Source organism: Centropristis striata, chromosome 13 (assembly GCF_030273125.1).
Source record: "Centropristis striata isolate RG_2023a ecotype Rhode Island chromosome 13, C.striata_1.0, whole genome shotgun sequence".
NCBI classification, from domain to species: Eukaryota; Metazoa; Chordata; class Actinopteri; order Perciformes; family Serranidae; genus Centropristis; species Centropristis striata.
In genome coordinates, this window is record NC_081529.1 from 34,348,376 (window position 1) to 34,373,411 (window position 25,036).

At 32.9% G+C, this 25,036-nt stretch overlaps 1 protein-coding gene across 2 annotated transcripts in view; it reads right to left on the reverse strand.

Annotated features, from left to right (window-relative positions):
• The window catches only part of LOC131982605 (serine/threonine-protein kinase/endoribonuclease IRE1-like), a 45,642-nt gene that overhangs the window by 9,898 nt on the left and 10,708 nt on the right, over positions 1–25,036 (reverse strand). For both annotated transcript variants that reach the window (XM_059347125.1, XM_059347124.1), the window contains exons 2-10: positions 18,799–18,919; positions 13,756–13,789; positions 12,257–12,329; positions 11,950–12,022; positions 9,327–9,449; positions 6,780–6,881; positions 4,713–4,974; positions 2,353–2,431; positions 1,802–1,961 (exon numbers count right to left, since the gene is read on the reverse strand). In XM_059347125.1, coding sequence (XP_059203108.1) covers positions 1,802–1,961; positions 2,353–2,431; positions 4,713–4,974; positions 6,780–6,881; positions 9,327–9,449; positions 11,950–12,022; positions 12,257–12,329; positions 13,756–13,789; positions 18,799–18,919 — 1,027 coding nt within the window. The remainder of the gene's footprint in view (positions 1–1,801; positions 1,962–2,352; positions 2,432–4,712; positions 4,975–6,779; positions 6,882–9,326; positions 9,450–11,949; positions 12,023–12,256; positions 12,330–13,755; positions 13,790–18,798; positions 18,920–25,036) is intronic.

A 25,036-nucleotide genomic window follows, 5' to 3' on the forward strand; every position in this document is an offset into this window, starting at 1 on the left:
TTTTAAAGTAATTTAGTGTTTTTTCAGTCATTTTGTGTCTTTTTTTGTAATTTTGTGTCTTTTTAGTAATTTTTTGTAACTTGTGAGTGACACACTATAAAATATCTACAACAAATATTAACCATAGAATCAAATCCAATCATTTTTGAATGGTATCGTAACCTGTGTATCTAGATTGGAATCGAATCGTTTATCACAGAGAGATGTGCAACGCTACTGGTAACACTTCCCTATGTTGGAAAAAAATGCTCTACATAGATTAAATAGTAAAATAAATTACAGTTTTTTCTCATAATCTATGGCATTTATGGATTTTTTTAGTTCAGGAATTATGTATTGCAGTAAAAAACAAGGTTTGTACACTTTTTGAGTGTCCAAATTCAAGCATTTTTCAAGGACTTTCCAGGTACATTTTCAAGCTTTTCCACTATCTTACACCTGTTGTAAATTGCATGTTTTAGATGAGTTCTTACATACTAAAAGGGGAGATTTCACTGAACCATACCAACAGAGATGGTGTTACACTTTTAGGAGGAACGGTCTTCATTTCAGATAGGCTACTCATTATTTTTTACATTGAACATGTGATTATCTATAGTATATAGATGGATATAGTCAGATTGAAAGATAAATACAGTAAGAATTTCAAGCATTTACAAGCACTTTATCCAAAATCCACTTTTTAAACCTTGAAAATACAACAGTTCAGAGGGTTCAGATATATTGTGAAAAATATATTCATGTGATTCACTTCCTCGTCCAGCAGAGGGCAGTCTGAGTACAACACAATCACTCATAAAGAAGTGGATCATTTAAGGCCCTGGGACTATAAATGTGGAAAACAGTAGTGAGAGTGAAACCTCTCGACACACTTTGTTTTCTTTCCTGGTTTCAAACTCTACTACATGAACTGTTAGTGAAACTAAGATTTCCTCATTTTTTAGGTGGTGTCCCTGAACGCCTCTCCCTTCACTCTGCAGGGGGAAAAAGTTTAGACCGGATTGGACTTTGTGATTTCTGTGTATTTTTTGGTAATTTTGTGTATTTTTTTGGTAATTTTGTGTCTTTTTTCAGTCATTTTGTGTCTTTTTTTGTTCATTTTGTGTCTTTGTTTTTCCCTTTCCTGGTTTCAAACTCTAGTACATGAATTGTTAGTGAAACTAAGATTTCCTCATTTTTTAGGTGGTGTCCCTGAACGCCTCTCCCTTCACTCTGCAGGGGAAAAAAGTTTAGACCGGATTGGACTTTGTGATTTCTGTGTTTTTTTTGGTCATTTTGTGTCTTTTTTAAATTATTTTGTCTCTTTTTTGGTCATTTTGTGTATTTGTTTTTCCCTTTCCTGGTTTCAAACTCTAGTACATGAACTGTTAGTGAAACTAAGATTTCCTCATTTTTTAGGTGGTGTCCCTGAACGCCTCTCTCCTTCACTCTGCAGGGGGAAAAAGTTTAGACCGGATAGGACTTTGTGATTTCTGTGTTTTTTTGTGTGGTCATTTTGTGTCTTTTTAAAATTATTTTATGTATATTTTTAAATAATTTTGTCTCTTTTTTGGTCATTTTTTGATAATTCTGTGTAGTTTTTGGTCATTTTGTGTCTTTTTTTTGGGTCATTTTGTGTCTTTGTTTTTCTCTTTCCTGGTTTCAAACTCTAGTACATGAACTGTTAGTGAAACTAAGATTTCCTCATTTTTTTAGGTGGTGTCCCTGAACGCCTCTCTCCTTCACTCTGCAGGAAAACAGGCAGCATTCATCCGACTTTTAACCGGACATGACTCTGTGATTCCTGTGCTGGTGTTTGTACCTATGAGCAGCAGAGACTTCCTCATGAAGTTGATGCGGTTTCTCTTCCGGAGTGCATCGTTGAACTTGACGCTGGTGCTCGGAGTGATCACACACTCCTTGTCCTCTTCGCTGTCCGGGCTGTCGGGACCCTCCAGCATGGGGAACGTACTGCCACGAGGCTACACACACACACACAGACACACACACACACACACACACACACACACACACACACACACAAAGAGACAAACATTTCCTCTCAGATGCCTCACAGGATCACATAAGGAAATAACTGAAATAACTATTTATTGTAGGAGCAGAGTGCTCTTCATGGAGCTGCAGCAGTGAAAAATAAAGTGATGCAACCGAGCAGACAGTAGAAGTTTACACACAACTGGAACAGGAAGTGTTCATACAGACTGACTGGCTGAGCTGGAAACCACTAAGACTGATTACGAAATCATAAAACGAGCTTGCAACTGAACTTGCAAATGTTTTTTATCGTCGTGTCTTACTGTTTCAGAAGCTTGTTTTGCCTAAAATGAAAACAGTCATGCAGACGTTACTCACCACCACAGTGACTCCGTCGTGCACCAGAGAAGGAGACGCATACAGGCTGGTGGAGTATTTACCCACATACAGGGTGGCCCTGGAACAGGAGGCAAGCAGTCAAAATAATGCACATTTAACCCTTTGATGCACAACATGGTCTAAAGTGACCCAATATGTATGAGTTTTCATGTTCTATACCTTTGCAATAAATTAAATAATTTTGTGTCCTTTTGGTAATTTTGTGTCTTTTTAAGTAATTTTGTGTATTTATTTAATAATTTTGTGTCTTTTTTGGTAATTTTGTGTCTTTTTTAGTAATTTTGTGTATTTTTTTAAATAATTGTGTGTCTTTTTGAGGTAATCCTGTGTTTTTTTTTGTCATTTTGTGTCTTTTTTTGTCATTTTGTGTCCTTTTTGGTAATTTTGTGCATTTTTTTGGTCATTTTGTGCATTTTTTTTGCAATTTTGTGTCTTTTTAAAATTATTTTATATATATTTTTTTAAGTAATTTTGTGTTTTTTTTCAGTCATTTTGTGTCCGTTTTGTAATTTTGTGTCTGTTTTTGTTGGTCATTTTGTGTCTTTTTTTTTTAATTTTGTCTTTTTTTTTTTTTTTTTTTTTTTTAATTTTGATTTTATGTATATTTTTTTCTGTCATTTTGTGTCTTTTTTTTATCATTTTGTTTCTTCTTTAAGCAATTTAGTTTTTTTCTGTCATTTTGTGTCTTTTTTTTTTTTGTAATTCTGTGTCTTTTTTTGGTCATTTTGACACTGCCTCCAGGTAATCTGAGTTTGAGTCCCCTGGTTTATGGTATTGACATCAACCTGCCAAAGGGACTAAAGATGGAAATAAGTCGTTGGCTATGATCTTGCATATTTACATGTATATGTTCATTAATATGTATTGTCCCTGTTTTAAATAAATAAACTGAAACTCGTTTGAGGCTAACTAAAGAGAACACGATGTAGAAGAACTTTCAGAGTTCTCCATTGTCTCCATAAATAGGAGAAACCTTCACAGATCCTCAACCACTGAAAGTTCTCTTTGTCCTTTTCAGCAGAAGCAGGTGTGAACACAATATATAAAAATAAAACAGTACTGCAGTGAAAACAAGAGGTGAAACGAGGTCTGCCAGCATCCACTCGGTAGTTATAACAAGTCTAGACTCCCTCCGAACATTAAGCAATCTCACGTCTTACAGAAGAACATCTTGATTTCACCATTTCACCAGTTAGGCTGCTGTGATTCATAGGTAGAAGGTTGGAACATGTTTAAAACAGTGTTTGGACATTTTTTCCCCCTTGAATGTTAATTTTGGCAGCTTAATAAGATTTAGTCTTAGTCATAAGCCGTGTTTCCTTTAGAACATGGGTCTCAAACATGCGGCCCGTGGGCCAATTGCGGCCCTCGTGACGATATTTTGTGGCCCCCACCTTGATATGAAAGTGTTTTATATGAATGGCACTTTACCGTGTTGTGTGTGGAAGGTCCCTTTAGTTACTTTTTTTGGGTAATTTTGTGTCTTTTTTTAATAATTGTGTCTTTTTTAATAATTGTTTCTTTATTTTTGGTAATTTTGTGTCTTTTTTAAGTAATTTGGTTTTTTTTCTGTCATTTTGTGTCTTTTTTTTTGGTAATTTTGTACCTTTTTTGTGGTAATTTTGTGTCTTTTATTTGGTAATTTTGTGTCTTTTATTTGGTAATTTTGGGTCACTTTTTTGGTAAATTTTGTAATTTAGTGTTTTTCTCAGTCTTTTTTTTAGTAATGTGTCTTTTTTTTGTCATTTTGTGTCTTTTTTTTTAAATAATTTTGTGTCATTTTTGGTAATTCTGTGGGGGGTTTTTGGACATTTTGTTTCTTAGTCATTTTGTATCTTTTGTAAGTATTTTTTTTTTTCTGTCATTTTGTGTCTTTTTTTGGTCACTTTGTATCTTTTTTTCATCATTTTGTGTCTTTTTTGGTAATTCTATGTTACTTATTGTAAGTCGCTTTGGACAAAAGCGTCTGCTAAATGACATGTAATAATGTAATGTAATGTATGTCTTTTTTTGGACATTTTGTGTCTTTTTTTAAAGTAATTTAGTTTTTTTCTGCCATTTTCTGTATTTTTTGTAGTAATTCTGTCTTTTTTCGGACATTTTGTGTCTTTTTTTAAAGTAATTTAGTTTTTTTCTGTCATTTTCTGTATTTTTTGTAGTAATTCTGTCTTTTTTTGGTCATTTTGATTCTGCCTCCAGCAGCCTCCAGGTAATTTGAGTTTGAGACCCTTGTTTTAGAGTAACAAATCCATTTCTTTAAATTGTTTCCAATGTTAAGATGTCAAAAATGGTAAAAAAAAAATCCTAAAAAACTAAATCCATATAAAAAGTCATCTTACATGAACTTGTTCTTGGGCTTGTTCTCCTTTGGGAACGGGTATTTCCACTGGGTGATGCGCCCGACTTCTCCAGACATGAACGTGAGGTAACGCAGCGTTTCCACGGCGACGTTAGTGTGGGAAACCTTGCGGAGCCCCTCGCGCTGCCAGATGTACATGGCCACCACCGGAGAGTTGTAGTTCTGAACCCACTGGACGTCTCCCGAGTCGCTGTCCACAGTCACCACCAGCCCGTCCCCGTTAGACACAAAATGGGCCATTTCTGTTGGAAAAAAGACAGCAGGACAGGATTCAGTTGATATCAATCAATCAATCAATCAGACTTTACTTGTAGAGCACTTTTCATACAATAGAAATGTAACACAAAGTGCTTCAAATAAAAACAAGAAAATAATGATAATAATAATGATAATAATAATATTAATAAAACATAGAAACAAGCAAACACCCTCCATCATTATAAACAAAACATGAACTGATGAAGCTCAGTGAGGAAACACTGGAGGCAATTAGATTGAAACTAGATTATTTTTTATTTATTCAATCTAATTAAACTAAAGTAAGGTAAGTAAAAGTAAATAATAAAAAAAAAGTAAAAAAGCAAGATAAAAAAAGATTAAAACAATAAATAAATAATTAAAAAGTGCAGCATGATAAATACATATAGACTAATAAATATTAGCAAATAAATAAATAAAATAAATTAGATATAACAAATAAAAAATAAAGTAAGGTAAGAAAATGAAATAAATATAGAAATGTAACACAAAGTGCTTCAAATAAAAACAAGAAAATAATGATAATAATAATATTAATAAAACAGAAACAAGCAAACACCCTCCATCCCGTTATAAACAAAACATGAACTGATGAAGCTCAGTGAGGAAACACTGGAGGCAATTTGATTGAAACTAGATTAGTTTAATTAGATTAAATAAATAAAAAATAAAGTAAGGTAAGTAAAAGTAAATAATAATAATAAAAAAAGTAAAAAAGCAAGATAAAAAAAGATTAAAACAATAAATAAATAATTAAAAAGTGCAGCATGATAAATACATATAGACTAATAAATATTAGCAAATAAATAAATAAAATAAATTAGATATAATAAATAAAAATAAAGTAAGGTAAGAAAATGAAATAAATATAGAAATGTAACACAAAGTGCTGGACATAAAAAAGGAGAAAATAATAATAGTAATAATAATAATAATACATAGAAACAAGCAAACACCCTCCATCTCATCATAAACAAAGCACAAACTGAGGAAGCTCAGTGAGGAAACACTGGAGGCAGCTTAGAAATTAATTAGATAAAATAAATAAAAATAAAGTCGGGTAAGTAAAAGTAAATAATAATAATAAAAAGTAAAAAAACAAGATAAAAAAAGATTAAAACAATAAATAAATAATTAAAAAGTGCAGCATGACAATATATATATAAAAATAGACTAATAAATAGCAAATTAATCAATAAAATAAAATACATATAAATAAAAAATAATGTAAGATAGAAAAAAAAGTAAATAATAACAAAAAGTAAAAATGCTAGATAAAAAGATTAAAACAACAAATAAATAAATAAGTAGAGCATACTTATGAATAGTAGCAAATTAAAAAGTTTAAAAAAAGCTAGATAAAAAAGATTAAAACAATAAATAAATAATTAAAAAGTGCAGCATGACAATATATATAAAAATAGAATAATAAATAGTAACAAATAAATCAATAAAATACATATAAATAAAAAATAATGTAAGATAGAAAAAAAAAGTAAACAACAAAAAAAAGTAAAAATGCTAGATAAAAAGATTAAAACAACAAATAAATAAATAAGTAGAGCATACTTATGAATAGTAGCAAATTAAAAAGTTTAAAAAAAGCTAGATAAAAAATAAAAACAATAAATAAATTATACATATAATATATAGTAGCAAAGAAATCAATGGATAAATAAATAAAAGAGAAGATGTTGTAACACTATGATGCATGAGCAGTAAACCAGATAAATAGGCTGGACTGAGACCACTAAGAGGTTTATAAAGCAGTAAAAGAATCTTGTCTTACTGTATTTGGTGTCGTCGTCAGGAAGGGTGGAGGCGTAGTCGGAGTAGGTGGCGTTCCAGCGCAGCTCTCTGCTTTTGGTGTCATACATGGTGATGGTGTACTCTGTTCAACGGGGAGACGAACAACAAGTTCACACAGGAAAACACACATTAGTATTGTTTTGCTTTCCTCATATGACAAAACACAAAAGCTGCATGTATCCATTACTGGGTGTAAATGTAAAGTGGTGCTGAAACTGTAGAGACACCGTGAAACTAAAAGGATTTTGGTGACAAACCAATGGTAATTTTGTGTCTTTTTTAGTAATTTTGTGGGGGTTTTTGGTCATTGTGTCTTTTTTGGGTCGTTTCGTGTGTTTTTTAAAGTAATTTAGTGTCTTTTTTGGTAATTCTGTGTATTCTTTTTTAAATAATTGTTGTTTTTTTGTCATTTTGTATCTTTTTTTAAGTAATTTAGTGTTTTTTTCAGTCATTTTGTGTCTTTTTTGTAATTTTGTGTCTTTTTGGTTTGTTTTGTGTCTTTTTTTAAGTAATTTAGTGTTTGTTTTTTTTAGTAATTTTGTGTTTTTTTTTTGTCATTTTGTGTCTTTTTGGGTAATTCTGTGTCTTTTATTATTAATTTTGTGTTGTTTTTTTTTTCATTTTGTATATTTTTTAAAGTAATTTAGTGTTTTTTCAGTCATTTTGAGATGAGATAAGATGGGATTCAACTTTGTCATTGAACAGAGTAACAAGTACTAGAACATTGTCTTTTTTTGTAATTTTGTGACTTTTTTGGGTCGCTTTATGTCTTTTTAAATAATTCTGTGTCTTTTTTTGTCATTTTGTGTCTTTTTTTAAAGTAATTTAGTGTTTTTTCAGTCATTTTGTGTCTTTCCTCATGTGTCAAAACACAAAAGCTGCATGTATCCATTACTGGGTGTGAATACAAAGTGGTGTAGAAACTGTAGAGACACCGTGAAACTAAAAGGTTTTGGGAGACAAACCAATTGTAATTTTGTGTATTTTTTAAATAATTTTGTGTCTTTCTTTAGTCATTTTGTGGTTTTTTTTGGTCATTGTGTCTTTTTTAAATAATTGTTGTTTTTTTGTCATTTTATGAGTCTTTTATGGTAATTCTGTGTATTTTTTTTTGTCATTTTGTATCTTTTTTTAGTAATTTTGAGTCTTCTTTGGTCATTTTGTGTCTTTTTTTAAGTAATTTAGTGTTTTTTCAGTCATTTTGTGTCTTTTTGTTTTGTTTTGTGTCTTTTTAAATAATTTTGTGTCTTTTTTGGTAATTCTGTCTTTTTTTTGTCATTTTGTGTCTTTTTTTGTCATTTTGTGTCTTTTTAAAAGTAATTTAGTGTTTTTTCAGTCATTTTGTGTCTTTTTGTTTTGTTTTGTGTCTTTTTAAATAATTTTGTGTCTTTTTTGGTAATTCTGTGTATTTTTTTGTCATTTTGTGTCTTTTTTTTTTTTAAAGTAATTTAGTGTTTTTTCAGTCATTTTGTGTCTTTCCTCATATGACAAAACACAAAAGCCTCATGTATCCATTACTGGGTGTAAATGCAAAGTGGTGTAGAAATAGTAGAGACACCGTGAAACTAAAAGGTTTTGGGAGACAAACCAAAGTGGAGCTTTCACTTGACACCAAGTAAAGGACAGATATGTAGCAGGTATTCAGTTTAAAGGGCTCTATTGCCCCGGGTCCTTGGCTACAGTTACCATCCCAGGGGTAGATAGATGGGGGGGTTGATCTTGTTGAGGTGTTGGTGGAGAGAGTTAAGTCGAAGGTAAATAAAGGTGTTAACAGTTTGGAGTTAGAGCATGCAAGACAAACAGGCCTGTTGATTAACCAGATTAAAACAACAGTTGAATGGGATGGGCTGCAATGATAATCTGCCTAGTCTGGCAAGGTAACGAGAAAAAACTACGTATTTTACTGTTTAGTTTTTACCTGTGTGGCCCAGATAGAGAAGAGATAGAGTAGTAAGTTTGTTAGTAATTTTGTGTCTTTCTTGGGTCATTTTGAGTCTTTTTTCTAATAATTTTGTGTCTTTTTTGGTAATTCTGTGTATTTTTTTGTCATTTTGTGTCCTTTTTTAGTAATTTTGTGTCTTCTTTGGTCATTTTGTGTCTTTTTTTTTTAAATAATTTTGTCTTTTTTGGGTCATTTTGTGTCTTTTTTAAATAATTATGTCTTTTTTGGTAATTCTGTGTATTTTTAAAATAATTTTGTGTCTTTTTTTTAATAATTGTTGTGTCTTTTTGGGTCATTTTTGGGTCATTTTATGTCTTTTTTAAAATTATTTTGTGTCTTTTTTGTCATTTTGTGCCTTCTTTTAAATAATTGTGTGTCTTTTTTGGTAATTCTGTGTATTCTTTTAGGTCATTTTATGTCTTTTTTAAGTAATTTTATGTCTTTTTTTTTGGTCATTTTGATACTGCCTGTTAGGGTTGAATGAGATGGGCTGGTTTAGTTTTTACCTGTGCGTCCCAGATAGAGAAGAGATGTAGTAGTAAGTTTGTTAGTATTTTTGTGTCTGTATTGGTTTAGTTTTTTTACCTGTGCGTCCCAGATAGAGAAGAGAAGAAGAGGGACAGAGCATCTCAGCGAAGGAGGAAGTGAGGGTCTGCTGCTTCTCACCAGTCAACAGGTCCACCACGTACCACAAGTCCTGCTTCTTACCTGCACGAGTTCAAACACAAACACACAGACAAATTAATTACCTCCTCCATAACAACAGCCTTTATTTTGTTCTTTGAATCTAAATTTATTAGAGCCACGGGGCAATCGCACCGAGCACTGGTCCCATACAGCAATAGCTGTAGGGACCAGAGCTGCACTACTGTTATACTGTCGATTTTTTTCTTCTTCCTCTTCCGGACTCAGTTTCGTCCCGCTACTAGTCCTACAACTTGAAGAGTTGCAGGACAAATTATATATGAAAACGTGCGGTTTGATCGGGATCGGTGTGCTTTTACTTTTCTCTACAGAATACAAATTTTTCGCGACGTAAGTCTTCAAATTCCACTCTACAGAAATAATTTATACATAGAAACGTTGGAATATTTGTCTTCTCACTCACAATCCTCTGGTAAAGCTGTCAGAGTTATAGTTTGGGCGTAGGATGCACAGATTCGCCACCAACACGCACCAACAGCCTCATTGGCTCCCATATTAAAAACGCAGGAAGATTTCAGAAAAAGGGAGATGTAACAGTTTTTTAGATCGCTTTAACAAAGCTATTTTTTCAAGAACTCGAGGCCAGAAATTCCAGTCTGTCTACCTCTGGCTGCTGTCACAACTTTGGCAGTTGGTGGCAGTTAATTCTGTTGATTGCGCGTGCGCACACTCCCCACACATGCTTCAAACACACACGCACACACACTTTATGCGATTTTTGCTACACACACAAATGCGCGCGTAAGCGCGCACACTCCTCCAGATACACGTTACACACACACACACACATTTTGAGGTTAAAGGGCATAGTTTGAAATCTCTGAAGAATCTCATCATAGTGTACACACACCGGCAGTAGCCCCCATGGCCCTTTCAGAATTTCCCCAGGGGAAATTTTCTAGTGACTATTCAAATATTTTAAAATCAATGCCCCCCCTAGTTGTATGTATGTTGCACTATAACGAAACCAAAAACTCAGGACACTTCATTTATGGTTGCAGTTCTTCTGTTAGTTTGTCCTGTAAATTGTTGCTATTTATTTTAAGTTCAATATTTTATTAACTACCTCAGACATTGTGATTTCCTTTATTTGTTAAAGAAAAATACTGCCGTGTTATTGTTTTTCAATAAAATAAGATTCAAACAATGAAGGTGTATGCTTTGAGTTATAAAAAAAATCGGTATCAGCCAAAATTGCAACCGGTGCACCCCTAGAATACATACTTCCTACAGGCACTGCACTAGAATACAAAATTGACCAAAAGGTGCTACAGTGCATGTCCTGTCAAGCAGAATAACCTGCAGCCTTTATTTAAGCTGATGGGTGTTACCATAATATCATTAAACTACTCTCTGTACCGACACCTCGTCTAGTTTGTGAATGCAGGGAGTGGCAGTAATTCCCTATTCATAGTTTATTATAGACGAGTGCTAAAATCATAAATCTGGAAAAGGTGGCTTGAGAGAATCCAGATGATTGAGGTGATAATTCCTACCAAAGAGAGATGATTTGAGCCTGCAGCACCGTCAGACCTTTGCTCCAACAACATGCTTTGTTCCTGCAGCAGCTTCAGCTGAATGGAAACAAAAGCTCCACTGATAATGACTTTGTGGTGGCAAATGTCAGCCGCTTCCCTCTGAACAATGACACAGTCACCAGGTAGATTACCTTTCTCCTGGTAACCGTTTAAAATTCAAAAGAGCAGGCAGGCTGTGACCGCAGGTTGAGTGGAAGTGAAAGGTGCTGAAGATCTTCAGATAGCAGCGAGTCATTTAGACAGAGAGACACACTGGGACGTCATGGAGAACACAACAATGTGTCGGAGCAACAGGCACAATATAATAGCTATTTAAAAAAAGAGACAAAATGACCAAAAAAAGAGACAAAATGACCAAAAAAGACAAAAAATTACCAAAGAAAAGACAAAAAAAATTCCAAAAAGAGACACAGAATTATTAAAAAAAGACACAAAATTATTTAAAAAATTACCAAAAAGAGACACAGAATTATTAAAAAAAAAGACACAGAATTACCAAAAAAAAGGACACAAAAGTATTTACAAAAAAGACACAAAAGTATTTGAAAAAAGATACAAAATTACCAAAAAGACAAATTTTAAAAAAAGACAGAATTACCAAAAAAAGACACAAAAGTATTAAAAAAGACGCAAAATTACAAAAAAAGACATAAAATTACCAAAAAAGACACAATTATTTAGAAAAAAAAAAAGACAGAATTACCAAAAAAAGACAAAAGTATTAAAAAAGACGCAAAATTACAAAAAAAGACAAAATTATTTTAAAAAAAAGAAGACAGAATTTCCAAAAAAAGACAAAAGTATTAAAAAAAGACAAAATCACCAAAAAAAAGACATAAAATTACTAAAAAAAACTCCAGGTTTTAGGGGGTTATTTTAAAATCGCCCATAGGTTTTACAGGCATTTTTTCCAGCCGTTTTAAATAAAAGTAATAATAAATGTGTTGAGCGTTAGTTGGTCTTACCCATGTACAGGATGCCATCAGAGCTGCGACAGGGAGAAGCCTGGACCAACTCAGGGATGGTGAACGGTAGTTTCTGTTTGAACAAAATGAGTGAATCAACATTATGTAACATAATGACAGTGCAAGGAACATCATGCATGCACAACCACAGATACAACTTCAGAATGAGGTTGTTTTTCTTTCAGCATGACTAATATACACACATGTGGTGAGAGGATGAGTTTTTCTTTAGAATAAGGAACCTAACAGCGAGTTTCCCAGCAAACCAGGCAGATCAGAGATGGTGATAAATATTATTTCCTCTTACTGTGAGGCCTTCGTTGTTCTTTCCTCCCAGGGAGTACAGGCTGCCATCGTTGGGGTCGGGCAGAAAGGCCGGTCTACAATAAAGATTCAAGAAGAGTGCATCACTTTTAACCCTTTATTTATCGGGCCAAGAACTATATTTGGTAACTTCAGTGGTTATCAAAACGGGGTCTCCATGTCTCTCCGTTTGTCGTTTGTGTTGCAAATTTACTAGATTAAAGTGCCAAATCTACAAGAAAAAAAATGCAGAAGTGGAGATTTAAAGTGGCAAATCTGCTCGAAAAAAGTTGCAAATTTACGAGACAAAAGTGGGGGAAAAAAACAACTTTTCTCCCAAAGTCACCACTTTAAATCTCATAAATCTGCACATTTTTTCTCACAGATTCACCCCTTTAAACTAGTAAACTTGTTTCTCAAATATTACCCCCCTCCCCCAGGTCCGTATGTTTATTTATTTATTTATTTTTTACACATTCTGGCTGTATATAATATCCTCCAATATTCTCTAGGGTTGAAATTTGGAATCTGCAAGTATTTCAATGAGGGTTAACAGGGTTCATACACTTTAGCAGTGGTCAAATTAAAGCATTTTTCACAGACTTTCAAGGTCTATTTTCAAGCTTTTCTATTATCTTACACCTGTTGTAAATGCTGCGTTCGATTGCACTCGGAAATCGGAAAGATCCGAGTTGGAAATCCCGACTTCCGAGGTAAATGCGTTTCATTGCTCAAACTCGGAAAACATGTTGATGTTTGTTTGGATGTCTTTGGAGCATTTAAAAATGATTCTGTAGTAAAAGTAAATCAGCTGCCTGGTACATAAACTGTTAAATGATTGAGTCCTCTCTGGGTGGAATTGTAGTCTGCAAATACTAAAATCTTATCAATTCCCTGGATATAATAAAAAGAAGTGCAAAATTACACCTTACAGAGTAATGTAGTTTAAATATGGGGAAAACTGTAATTTTTTTTTTACACTTTTACTGTGCTTTTTCGTCCTTTTGTGTCTTTTTTTTTTGGTAATTTTGTGTCTTTTTTGTGGTAATTTTGTATATTAAATAGAATATTAAATATTGGAATTCAAATGTGGAAAAGAAATATCAAAATATCTTATTCTTATATCTAACTACAACCAAATAAACAAATAAAATAAAATAGACTTTCAGGCTGTTAACAAAGCATTGCAATGAGATAAACATTATGAATCATATTATTTTATTAATAAAATAACATAGAAACAGCTGGAACGGCTGCTTGGGAGTTTTTTTTTAGCACTTTATACAAAATCCAAGCACTTTTAACATTTAAATTCAAGCATTTCCAAGGACTTCAAGCACCCGTACCAACCCTGAATTAAAAACCAGTAAAGTGACTAATAAGACCAGCTCAACAGGTTACCATAATTATTTGCATTTACCATCTTTTCTTACAGACACGTGCAGCACTAAAGGATATTTACACATACAGCCATGCAGGAAAAATAACTCCAAAGATACGTACTCTGCCACATGTGTGGGGACCTGAAGAACTGGATCTGTGAGAGGAGGAGAAAGGAGACGAGTCAGGACTGACAAGAATATCAGCTAACAAGAGGAAATGTGGCCAGAAGCTGTTGAGGAAAACAATGAAGGAGGCATCGTTGTCTGTCAGCCACAGAACATAAAGTCCAGAGGAGAATAATTCCCTCGGGGCGGAAATGAAAAGCAAACAGACTGGTCGGACAACACCTTACTGTGGAAAGCTGAGCAGGTAACAACACAATTAAATTATTGTTTAATGAGCACAAAACCAGAACATATTAACATGTTGATACCTTAAATTCTATCGAATAAAGCAAGGGCGTTACCTATTTAAAAAAAGACACAAAATTACCAAAAAAAGACACAAGTATTAAGAAAAGACACAAAATTACCAAAAAAAAGACATAAAATTACAAAAAAAAAGATAAAATTACCAAAAAAAGACACACAATTACCAAAGAAAAGACACAAAATTAGAAAAAAGACACAAAATTACCAAAAAAAGACACAAGTATTAAGAAAAGACACAAAATTACCAAAAAAAAGACATAAAATTACAAAAAAAAGATAAAATTACCAAAAAAAGACACACAATTACCAAAGAAAAGACACAAAATTTGAAAAAAAGACACAAAATTACCAAAAAAAGACACACGTATTAAGAAAAGACACAAAATTACCAAAAAAAGACATACAATTACCAAAAAAGATAAAATTACCAAAAAAAGACACACAATTATCAAAGAAAAGACACAAAATTAGAAAAAAGACACAAAATTACAAAAAAAAAGACAAAATTACCAACAAAAAAAATGACACAAAATTGTTGATCATGGTCATTGAACAGGGATTGATAAAAAACTATATGACCTATCGAAACGTGGATTAATACACCGATACACAAGACTTGTGTCTACTGTTTAAAGTTTAAATGGAGTCTCTAGGTTAAATTATGCCGGAGAAGTAGACGTTTAAAAATCTCCAATTATTGTTCTTTTTCGCTCATTTTCTTTCGGCCGTCCCATTCATTTCAATGCAAAATTTTGGGCAGTAGAGAAAAGTAATAGCACACTGATCCCGATCAAACCGCACGTTTTGATATATAATTTGTCCTGCAACTCTTCAAGTTGTAGGACTAGTAGCGGGACGAAATTGCGTCCAGAAGAGGAAGAAGAAGAAATCCACAGTATAACAGTAGTGTGGATTGTAGGGACCAGACCATATTATTATAATGATAAAGCCATTTAGAATATGGTCAGCACTAATACAGACGTTTAAAAAACGACAATGGCTCTTTAAGCCCCAACGGCCACTAGACAAACACACACCTCCACAGTGTGAACAGAGAGGGTGGAGCAGATGGTGCTGATCCTGTAGAGACCCTGAAGGGGTCAACAGATTGGATTACTAAAGGTGGTCATTGGCTTTTTTTTGCTCAGGAAGCAATTTACAATAATCCAGGTTAGCTGATAAACAAATACATGTTTTCAAAGCCGACAGGGAGACAAGCACACAGCGGGTGATTCTCATTCTGCATTGAATACATGTTTTCTTTGACCCTTTATAACTTACACAATCTAAAGCCACTGTTTAATATGGATTTGTAATCTATTTTTAAAAAATTTAAGGTATTTTCTGACATTTTTAGAGACACTGTTAGCAACAAGATTCATTACCGTAACACATTTTTAAATAAAAAAAACAAAAAGGTTTTTTTTTTTCTTTGACAAGCACTTAATATGCTCAAGGGTAGCTGGTATCACCAAAAAAAGACAAAATTACCAAAAAAAGACACAAAATTATTTTTAAAAAGACACAAAATTACCAGAAAGAAACAAAATTAGGCAAAAAAGACACAAAATTACCCAAAAAAAGACCAAATTATTTAAAAAAAAGACACAAAATTATTTAAAAAAAAGACACAAAACTACCAAAAAAGACACAATTACCAAAAACAGACAAAATTATTAGAAAGACACAAAATAATTTTTTTTTTTAAGTAATTAAAGGGACCTTCCACACACACAACACGGTAAAGTGACATTCATATAAAACTCCTAATTAAACTTTCATATCAAGGTGGGGGCCACAAAATATCGCAACGAGGGCCGCAATTGGCAAAAATATGTAAAAAAAATACTATTTCAGCACAAAACAATGACTTGTGCCTCATTAGTGTTATATTGTTCATTCATATAAAAGTGAATTATATTTAGTGTAATAAAGTTTGTCCTTATAATCGTCACAGACAGAACTTAGACTGGCTTCAGGAGAATCAGCCAGTGGGAGGAGATTCATGTCTCTGTCCTCGTTCTGTGGGTGTTTGGTTGCCTGACTGGAGCACAACAACAACAACAGGTGTGTGTGTGTGTGTGTGTGTGTGTGTGTGTCTGTGGTACAGAACTGGTCAGATTTATATTCAATAGCTCGTCCAGAATAACAGATGATGCGGAGGATGCAGCCTCCGCCTCTGATTATTAATGACTTGGTATTAGGTGGACCGAAGCAGGAACAACACTAGTTTAATATCTTAGAAAAGCTTATGGTTCTTAAAAAAGTGAGAAAGTGTATGCATACACTGCAAAAAAGGTGCGTCTATAAACAAGATAAAACAGTAAATCTGAGGGAAATGATCTTGCTGCATGGACAGATAATTTACCTTGACAAGATTTCTTAAATTAAGATTATTAAATCTAGAAATAAGCATGTTGAACACTTAATAATAATAATAATAATAATAATAATAATAAAACCAGTTAAAACCAGAATAAAACCAAGAGACTTCTTAAATAAAACCAGTTCAAACCAGAATAAAACCAGAATAAAACCACATAAAACAATAAAACTAGAATAAAACCCACATAAAAGAATAAAACCAAGAGATTTCTTAAATTAAGATTGTTAAAACTAGAAATTAGGATGCTGAACGCTTAAAATAAGAAATTAACTCTTAAAACAAGAATAAAACCACATAAAACCAGAATAAAACCAGTTCAAACCAGAATAAAACCAGTTCAAACCTGAATAAAACCACATCAAACAAGAATAAAACCACATAAAAGAATAAACTAGAATAAAACCAAGAGATTTTTAAAATTAAATAAGCATGTTGAACGCTTAAAATAAGAAATTAACTCTTAAAACAAGAATAAAACCAGAATAAAAACCAAGAGACTTCTTAAATAAAACCAGAATAAAACCAAAATAAAACCACATAAACCAGAATAAAACCACATAAACCAGAATAAAACCACATAAACCAGAATAAAACCAGCTCAAACCAGAATAAAACCACATAAAACAATAAAACCAGAATAAAACCACATAAACCAGAATAAAACCAAAATAAAACCACATAAAAGAATAAAACTAGAATAAAACCACATAAAAGAATAAAACCAAGAGATTTCTTAAATTAAGATTATTAAATCTAGAAATAAGCATGATGAACACTTAAAAAATGAAATTAACTCTTAAAACAAGATCAATGATCGAACACTTCTAAATCCAAGTTTTTTTTAATCTTGTAAGAAACAAATAATTTGCAGTGTAGAACAGTTAAAAGTCTCCAACTTTTAACCGTCTCTTATTGTCAGACTCTTAAAGAAACAACAGTAAATGAGTTTTCCACTGATCCTTCAGCAGATCTTATCCAGTGAGTTCTCAGGCGTTATAATGCATAATAACATGCTCACGCTGTGTGCAGGTGACTCTCCAGTAGAGCTGCTAGCCCACTCTGACCTTGATTACAAGCTATTTTTGCCCTCTCTTGGTTAATAATTACACAGTTTCCAGCCTAACGGCACATCTCACAGCGTTTTCCTCCACTTGATCCCACACAACAGTTTCTACAAGTCACTACCAACAAAACAGCCTTCAGTCAGTCCCACCAGATTAATTACAGGCGTGTGATTTTAAATCATTTCAAGTTACGGATCCTGTTATAAGATATTTTGTTTGTTTTTCCACTGGTCATAAGTGAAAATATAGGTCCTTTTAACAAGCATTTACTTACTTTATGCCTGTAAAACCTCTGGGCGATTTTAAAATAAGTTTTTCTGGAAATTCATCAGTAGTGTCAACACTTCCTACTAAATAATCGATTTTTCAGCCTTTTTTTTGTCATTTTGTGTCTTTTTTGGTCCTTTTTTTAGTCATTTTGTGTCTTTTTTGGTCCTTTTTTTAGTCATTTTGTGTCTTTTTTAAGTAATTTTGTGTCTTTTTTTGGTCATTTTGTGTCTTAATGCATCTTTTTTTAGTCATTTTGTGTCATAATGCGTCTTTTTTTAGTCATTTTGTGTCTTAATGCGTCTTTTTTTAGTCATTTTGTGTCTTTTTTAGTCATTTTGTGTCTTAATGCGTCTTTTTTTAGTCATTTTGTGTCTTAATGCGTCTTTTTTTAGTCATTTTGTGTCTATTTTAGTAACTTTGTGTCTTTTTTGGTCCTTTTTTTAGTCATTTTGTGTCTTTTTTAAGTAATTTTGTGTCTTTTTTTGTCATTGTGTCTTAATCCGTCTTTTTTTAGTCATTATGTGTCTTTTTAGTCTTTTTTAGTCATTTTGTGTCTTTTTTGGGTCATTTTATGTTTTTTTTTGGTCATTTTGTATCTTTTTTTTGTCAATTTGTGTCTTTATGTGACTGATTGTAATTTAAGTATATTTCTCCTATTAAAAGTGCTGATGCAATCAAATCTTTTGTTGGTGCCGACATCCTTTTGTTCATGAAATCACAGAGACTTATTTACAATTCAGATAACACCAAGTGGCACACTCTTGATACAGCATATCCCTGTTAGTTTAACTCTTTAGTTATTTAAAGTCTAATCGTTGTGTTCTACTATATCCAACAGTGAAAACGACGACCGCCTCAATCACTTCATTGTGTTTTTAAAAACAGAACAGCAGTGGCATCTCATTGTTTCCCTGCAGCAACGCAACAAAAGCAGCGTTTATGCAAATGTAACCTGAATAAGGAACTGTGCCTTTAGATAAACACAGTTACACTCAGCTTTTTGTCCTCTTACCTTCTTTCAGAGTCCACTTGATAGAGCCGGATTTCTTGCTAACAGCGTGCAGGTTTCCATCCAGCGTGGACACAAAGAGCAGGCTTTCAGGGAGGGAGACCGTGCTGGCGCTGCAAAACCCCTGCAGAAACACAAATAAACAAATAAATAAATAAAACACATCTGTACTAATTTATGATGCACATTAGGGTGATTCTAATGAAGCCTTCTGTCTGTGAAGATTAAAAGGACGTACTTTATTAAACTAGATATATTTCACTTTTATATGAATGAACAATATAGCCATAATGAGGCACAATTCATTGTTTTGTGCTAAAATAATATTTTCTATATTTTTGATTCGAAAATGGATTACCGTAATGCGACCAGGTAAAAATGTATTATTTTTTTTAAATTTGATTTCCCCACACTTGCATACAATAAATAAATTAATTTATTATTATTTATTTATTTAATTTATTTATTTAATAAACTTTATAAAAATAAACCTACATTTGTTTAAAAATTTATAATTTAACAGAATATAATCAAACATAATGGTTTTTAACAGTGTATAAAGGACAAAATCTGAATGAAAATTGATGAGAAAAAATGGTTAAATGTTCAGTAATGATAGAATTGTTTGAATTAAAATGTGTATATTTTAATAAAATATATTTTGGTGATACCCGCTACCTTTGAGCATATTTAAGTGCTTGCCAAAGAAAAAAGAAAAAGAAGAAAAAGTTTTGCTGTTTTTTTAATTTCCATTTAAAAATGTGTTGCAGTAATGAATTTTGTTGCTCATTGTGTCTCTAAAATGTCAGAAAATGCATTAAAATTTTTAAAATAGAATAAATGAATAAATAATAGAATAAATTCATATGAAACAGTGACTTTAGATTGTTTGTTATAAAAGGGTCAAATAAAATATGTATTCAATGCTCTTGGATTTTTGCTATGATCGGCACCATGTTCATGAGAATCACCCATTAAATCCCAGTAATATATATTAAACTCAGACATTAGAAAGCAGACATGTGAGAGAATATAATCTGCCACTTAAATCCACTGGCGAGGTGAAAATATGTGCTCCTGCACTGAGGTTATGAATAATGAGATGAGCCACTAATCACTCAGACATTTAGCATCAGTGATGGTGAGATCACAGCATGCTAATTAAATTATTCACACACTAATGTGGAGAAAAGTGGCAGAAGATGCTCCATTGTCTGATAAATATCACTGCATGGGGCCGGCTATTTGCTGGATGGGTGTGAGGTGTCGGCCCATTAAAGGTTAACTACTCGTGTAGCTGTATTTAAATAGGGAAAACGTGGAGGAGTTTGGTCGCTTCTAACTGTCCATCTGTTTGGATCCTAATGAATGAACTGGGCTAAGCTAAGTGCTAGCCAAGTAGCTCCGCGCGCCAGGGCGATTGAGTGCACGCATTGAGACGCAAGAGGTCTGTATCAACTCGTCTTACTTACCCGAATAACATGTTTTAATATGAAAAAACGGTGGAGTGTTCCTTTAAGTGTACCACCTTGGTAACTCCCTCCCAGAAGTCTCTCTATGATAATAACTCAAAGAAATCAAAGTGCCAACCACTACCACGTTTTTTGGGACTGCCCTGTCATGAAGGACTACTGGATAGAAATACACAATGCCCTACAGAATATCTTCAAATTTGAAATACCCCCTGAAAGTAAGACTATGTTTTTTGGACACATACCTCAGGAATGGCCGAAAAGAGATAAACATTTAATAGAAATGTATTACCAGGAATAGGTTATAACAGGAGAGCCCAACCTTAAATATATGGATGGATATTACAATGGACATGTATAAAATGTAGAAGATAACAGCATTTGTTAATCACAAATTGGAGAAATTCACATCATACTGGGAAAACTGGGTCGAATATGTCACACCTCATAGGCCAGATTTTATTTTCACAAACTAGTGGCTATGATGTATGACAGGGATGGGCAACTGGAGGCCCGGGGGCCACAAACGGCCCACACCCTCACTTGAAGTGGCCCTCATGCAACTACATGCATTTGAGCATGAAATCTTAAAAGTGCAGTGTAACAATGCACAAAATTCTTGCATTATTGTTGGTCTGCTGTTCTTGCACTGAAAAAAATAAAAAAGTATTTGCTTCAAACCTTTTGTATTCCTATTTATACTGTTATACATGCATTTGAGCATGAAATATGTTAAGTTTCTGCACTGTAAACATATTTAAAATGTCAGTTTCATCATATCTGGTTAAGTGCACGCTCCTATATGTGGCCCTGTGGTAGTGAAAATGTTTCGATTGTGTTTAAGTTAGTTGTTGTTGATGTTATGGTTGTTTGTTTTTCTTCTCATTACTTGGATATAAGCTAAACTATTATTTCGGCATTTAGGGCAGACAACAGATGCAAGAAGTATGCTCACATGATGTTTACATTGTAAATGTCTGATGCTGAATGTCAATAAAGAATAAACTACACAACAAATAACAATAACCAAAAAAAAAAAAGTGTACCACTTGGTCTGCTTTACAAATCAATGAACGTCAAATCAATAGCTTACAGTCAATGACGAGTGAAGAGTAAACTGTGTTTTGACTGGCAGTAGCAGAGAACATGGAGCTGATGATTCTCAGAAGGTTCAAGGTAACAACCAGAGGAGGAAGGTAAACAAACTTCAGCACGTGTTCATGTTCTGATCTGCTGCTTTACACTCGTGCTACGACCCAGAAAACCTTATATGGTCGGTGGCTGATTTTTTTTTATTGATTTCACAATGAAGTGAGTGGAGAGAGTGGTTCTCTCTGACAGATGAGCAGTGGGCTGACAGGCCGTATGGGAACTCTTCTTTCCTGACCACATACTCAGATACTCCCACACAGAAATATGGGGACATGAAGATCCAAGGGAACACTTGGACCGGTTGATTAAATGACAGACGTAGACAACAAGTAGGGGTGTGCCATATCGTATCGTTCACGATAATATCGGTATATTTTTTTCATGGTTAAAAAAAATGCATATCATGATATTGGCAACATTCCTACTTCTTGATGTAGTGACGTAAGGTTAATATTAGCTAACAATTAAAGTTGTTTTAATCACAAAAAGCTACTTACTCTCTGTCGCTAAACACATGCAGCTTTCAAAATAAGAGCACAGTGTGTTAACAGAATCCACCGTAGAACTTACAAGAAGACTGTCAAAATAAGATGCCTTAAATAAAACATACAAGAACCTTTATTCTCCTTTACAAAATTTCATTAAAATATGCCCCCGAAACCCCTAAATGGTTATTTTTATTATTTTCTCATACATTTTTTTTTTTATTTGGCAACTGTTGAGATTTGCACTTCACACTACATTTTAGATTTTTATTTATTCATACAGACTAAAAAAAAACATATTTTCTATATCTTTTTAAGTATTTCGTAATATCGTCAAGAATATCGTTATCGCAAAAATAGCCTGAAATATCGTGATATTCTTTTAGGGCCGTATCGCCCAGCCCCAACAACAAGGTTATTATAGTTAACGAAAACTAATCAAATAACGAAAACTAGAATTGAAAAAACATTTTCGTTGACTGAAATAAAAACCAGAGTTTTTAAAAAAACGATAACTAACTAACTAGTGAATTTAAATATAATTTTCAAGATCAGATTTTATGTTTTCCTTTGTTTCTTTTGGGTTCAACATTTTGATCAAGTAAGTCAAAGTTAAAAATTAATTACCAGGATGTATAGGTGAGGTAACCCTGAAAAAACTGATACCAACATGGCATGGGGAAGATCTTAACAGACATAATAGCCAGAGATTTTCCAAACTTTAAAAGGCTTTGTATGAAGTCAAAACTCAAAAGGGTTTTTTTTTTTTTTAAAAGATGCAGCCATCCAGTGAAACGAGTTGCTCCGTTACCACCAACCAACAGTAGCTTAGTGAGCCTCATGACTCGTCTTACTCCAGAATTAACATCAGTGGGTGACGGGAGCTCCACTCACCCACTGTGGAATTCTAAACACGCTGCTCCTGATAACCGGGCCGTGGGCTCTGAGGGTTTGTGGCACCAGTGAGCAGGAAGAGGTCCAGTCCACCAAACCACAGCCTGACCAGTCCACCAAACCACAGCCTGACCAGTCCCTCCCCGGGCTCTACATAAGCTGCTCTTCTTTAAGATAATGTGCAACTAGTAAACAAGTTTTATCAACTAAATTAAAGTTCCCAGCCTCCTGAAGTCTTTTAGTAACTAACTAACTATTATGAAATGACACAAAATTACTAAAAAATAATAAAAAAGACACAAAATGACCAAAAAAAGACAGAGTTACTTAAAAAAAAGACACAAAATTACTAAAAAATATTTTTTTAAAAAGACACAAAATTACCAAAAAAAAAAGACAAAATTAAAAAAATAAATAAAGACACAATTTTTTATTCATTTTGTGTCTTTGAAAGTCATTTTGTGTCTTTTTTTTTTTTTTAGCCATTTTGTGTCTATTTTTAGCCATTTTGTGCCTTTTTTAAGTCATTTTGTGTCTTTTTTGGTCATTTTGTGTCTTGTTTTAGCCATTTTGTGTCTTCTTTTGTCATTAAGTGTCTTTCTGTAATTTTGTGTCTTTGTAAGTCATTTTGTGTCTTTTTTGTAATTTTGTGTCTTTTGTAATTTTGTGTCTTTTCTTGTAATTTTGTGTCTTTGTAAGTCATTTTGTGTCTTTTTTGGTAATTTTGTGTCTTTTTGTGTCTTTTTTTAGCCATTTTGTGTCTTGTTTTAGCCATTTTGTGTCTTCTTTTGTCATTAAGTGTCTTTCTGTAATTTTGTGTCTTTGTAAGTCATTTTGTGTCTTTTTTGTAATTTTGTGTCTTTTGTAATTTTGTGTCTTTTCTTGTAATTTTGTGTCTTTGTAAGTCATTTTGTGTCTTTTTTGGTAATTTTGTGTCTTTTTGTGTCTTTTTTTAGCCATTTTGTGTCTTGTTTTAGCCATTTTGTGTCTTCTTTTGTCATTAAGTGTCTTTCTGTAATTTTGTGTCTTTGTAAGTCATTTTGTGTCTTTTTTGTAATTTTGTGTCTTTTGTAATTTTGTGTCTTTTCTTGTAATTTTGTGTCTTTTGTAATTTTGTGTCTTTTCTTGTAATTTTGTGTCTTTGTAAGTAATTTTGTGTCTTTTTTGGTAATTTTGTGTCTTTTTGTGTCTTTTTTTAGCCATTTTGTGTCTTTTTTTTAGCCATTTTGTCTTTTTTTAGTCATTTTGTGTCTTGTGTGTTTAGCGATATATCAATATTCAGCCTTAATATAACAGGATATGCCTTTTGGTCCATGTCGCCCTACTTCAGCATAAACTGAACCAGAAAATACTAATGCGTTATAACTGTCCAAACATGAACCCCGGCCAAAACAAACTCATAAACTGAAAGTTTCACACTCTTTACAGAAGGAAACCGTCTCTTCCCCATTTGAATACTGAACCTCCTGCTGCAGTCTCACATCCTTTACAAACATTTGTGTCAATATTGTGCACCTGCGACTCTTCCCACCGAGTCACAAACTAACACGACTGGACTCGGAGAACCATAACCGACTTGTTTTCAGGCCCCCTGTAACCTCTATCAGGGTTTCTGGTTTCGCAAGCAAATAACTCTGTTAACATCTGTTAGACTCCTGGTTCTGTACATACTGATGGCTGATTCTCATCAACATGGTGCAATAACCCAAGAGCATTAAATACATATTTTAATTGACCCTTTATAACCTATACAATCTAAAGGCACTGTTTAATATGAAGTTATAATCTTTTTAAATAATTTTTAAGGTATTTTCTGACATTTTTAGATACACAGAGGTAAATTCATTACCGTAACACATTATTAAATTTAAAAAAAAGTTATTTTTGTTTTTTTAAGAGTGTGCTACAGTAATGAGTTTGAGTTTTATATGAATGGCACTTTTCAGTGTTGTGTGTGGAAGGTCCCTTTAAATACTTTTTGGTAATTTTGTGTCTTTTTTAAATAATTTTGCGTCCTTTTTGGTCATTTTGTACCTTTTTTAAATAATTTTGTGTCTTTTTCTGGTCATTTTGTGCATTTTTAAAATAATTTTGTGTCTTTTTTGGGGTCATTTTGTGTCTTTTTAAAATAATTTTGTGTCTTTTTTGGTAATTCTGTGTCTTTTTTTGGTCATTTTGTGTCTTTTTTAAATAATTTTGTGTCTTTAAAAAAAAAAAGTGTCTTTTTTTGGTAATTCT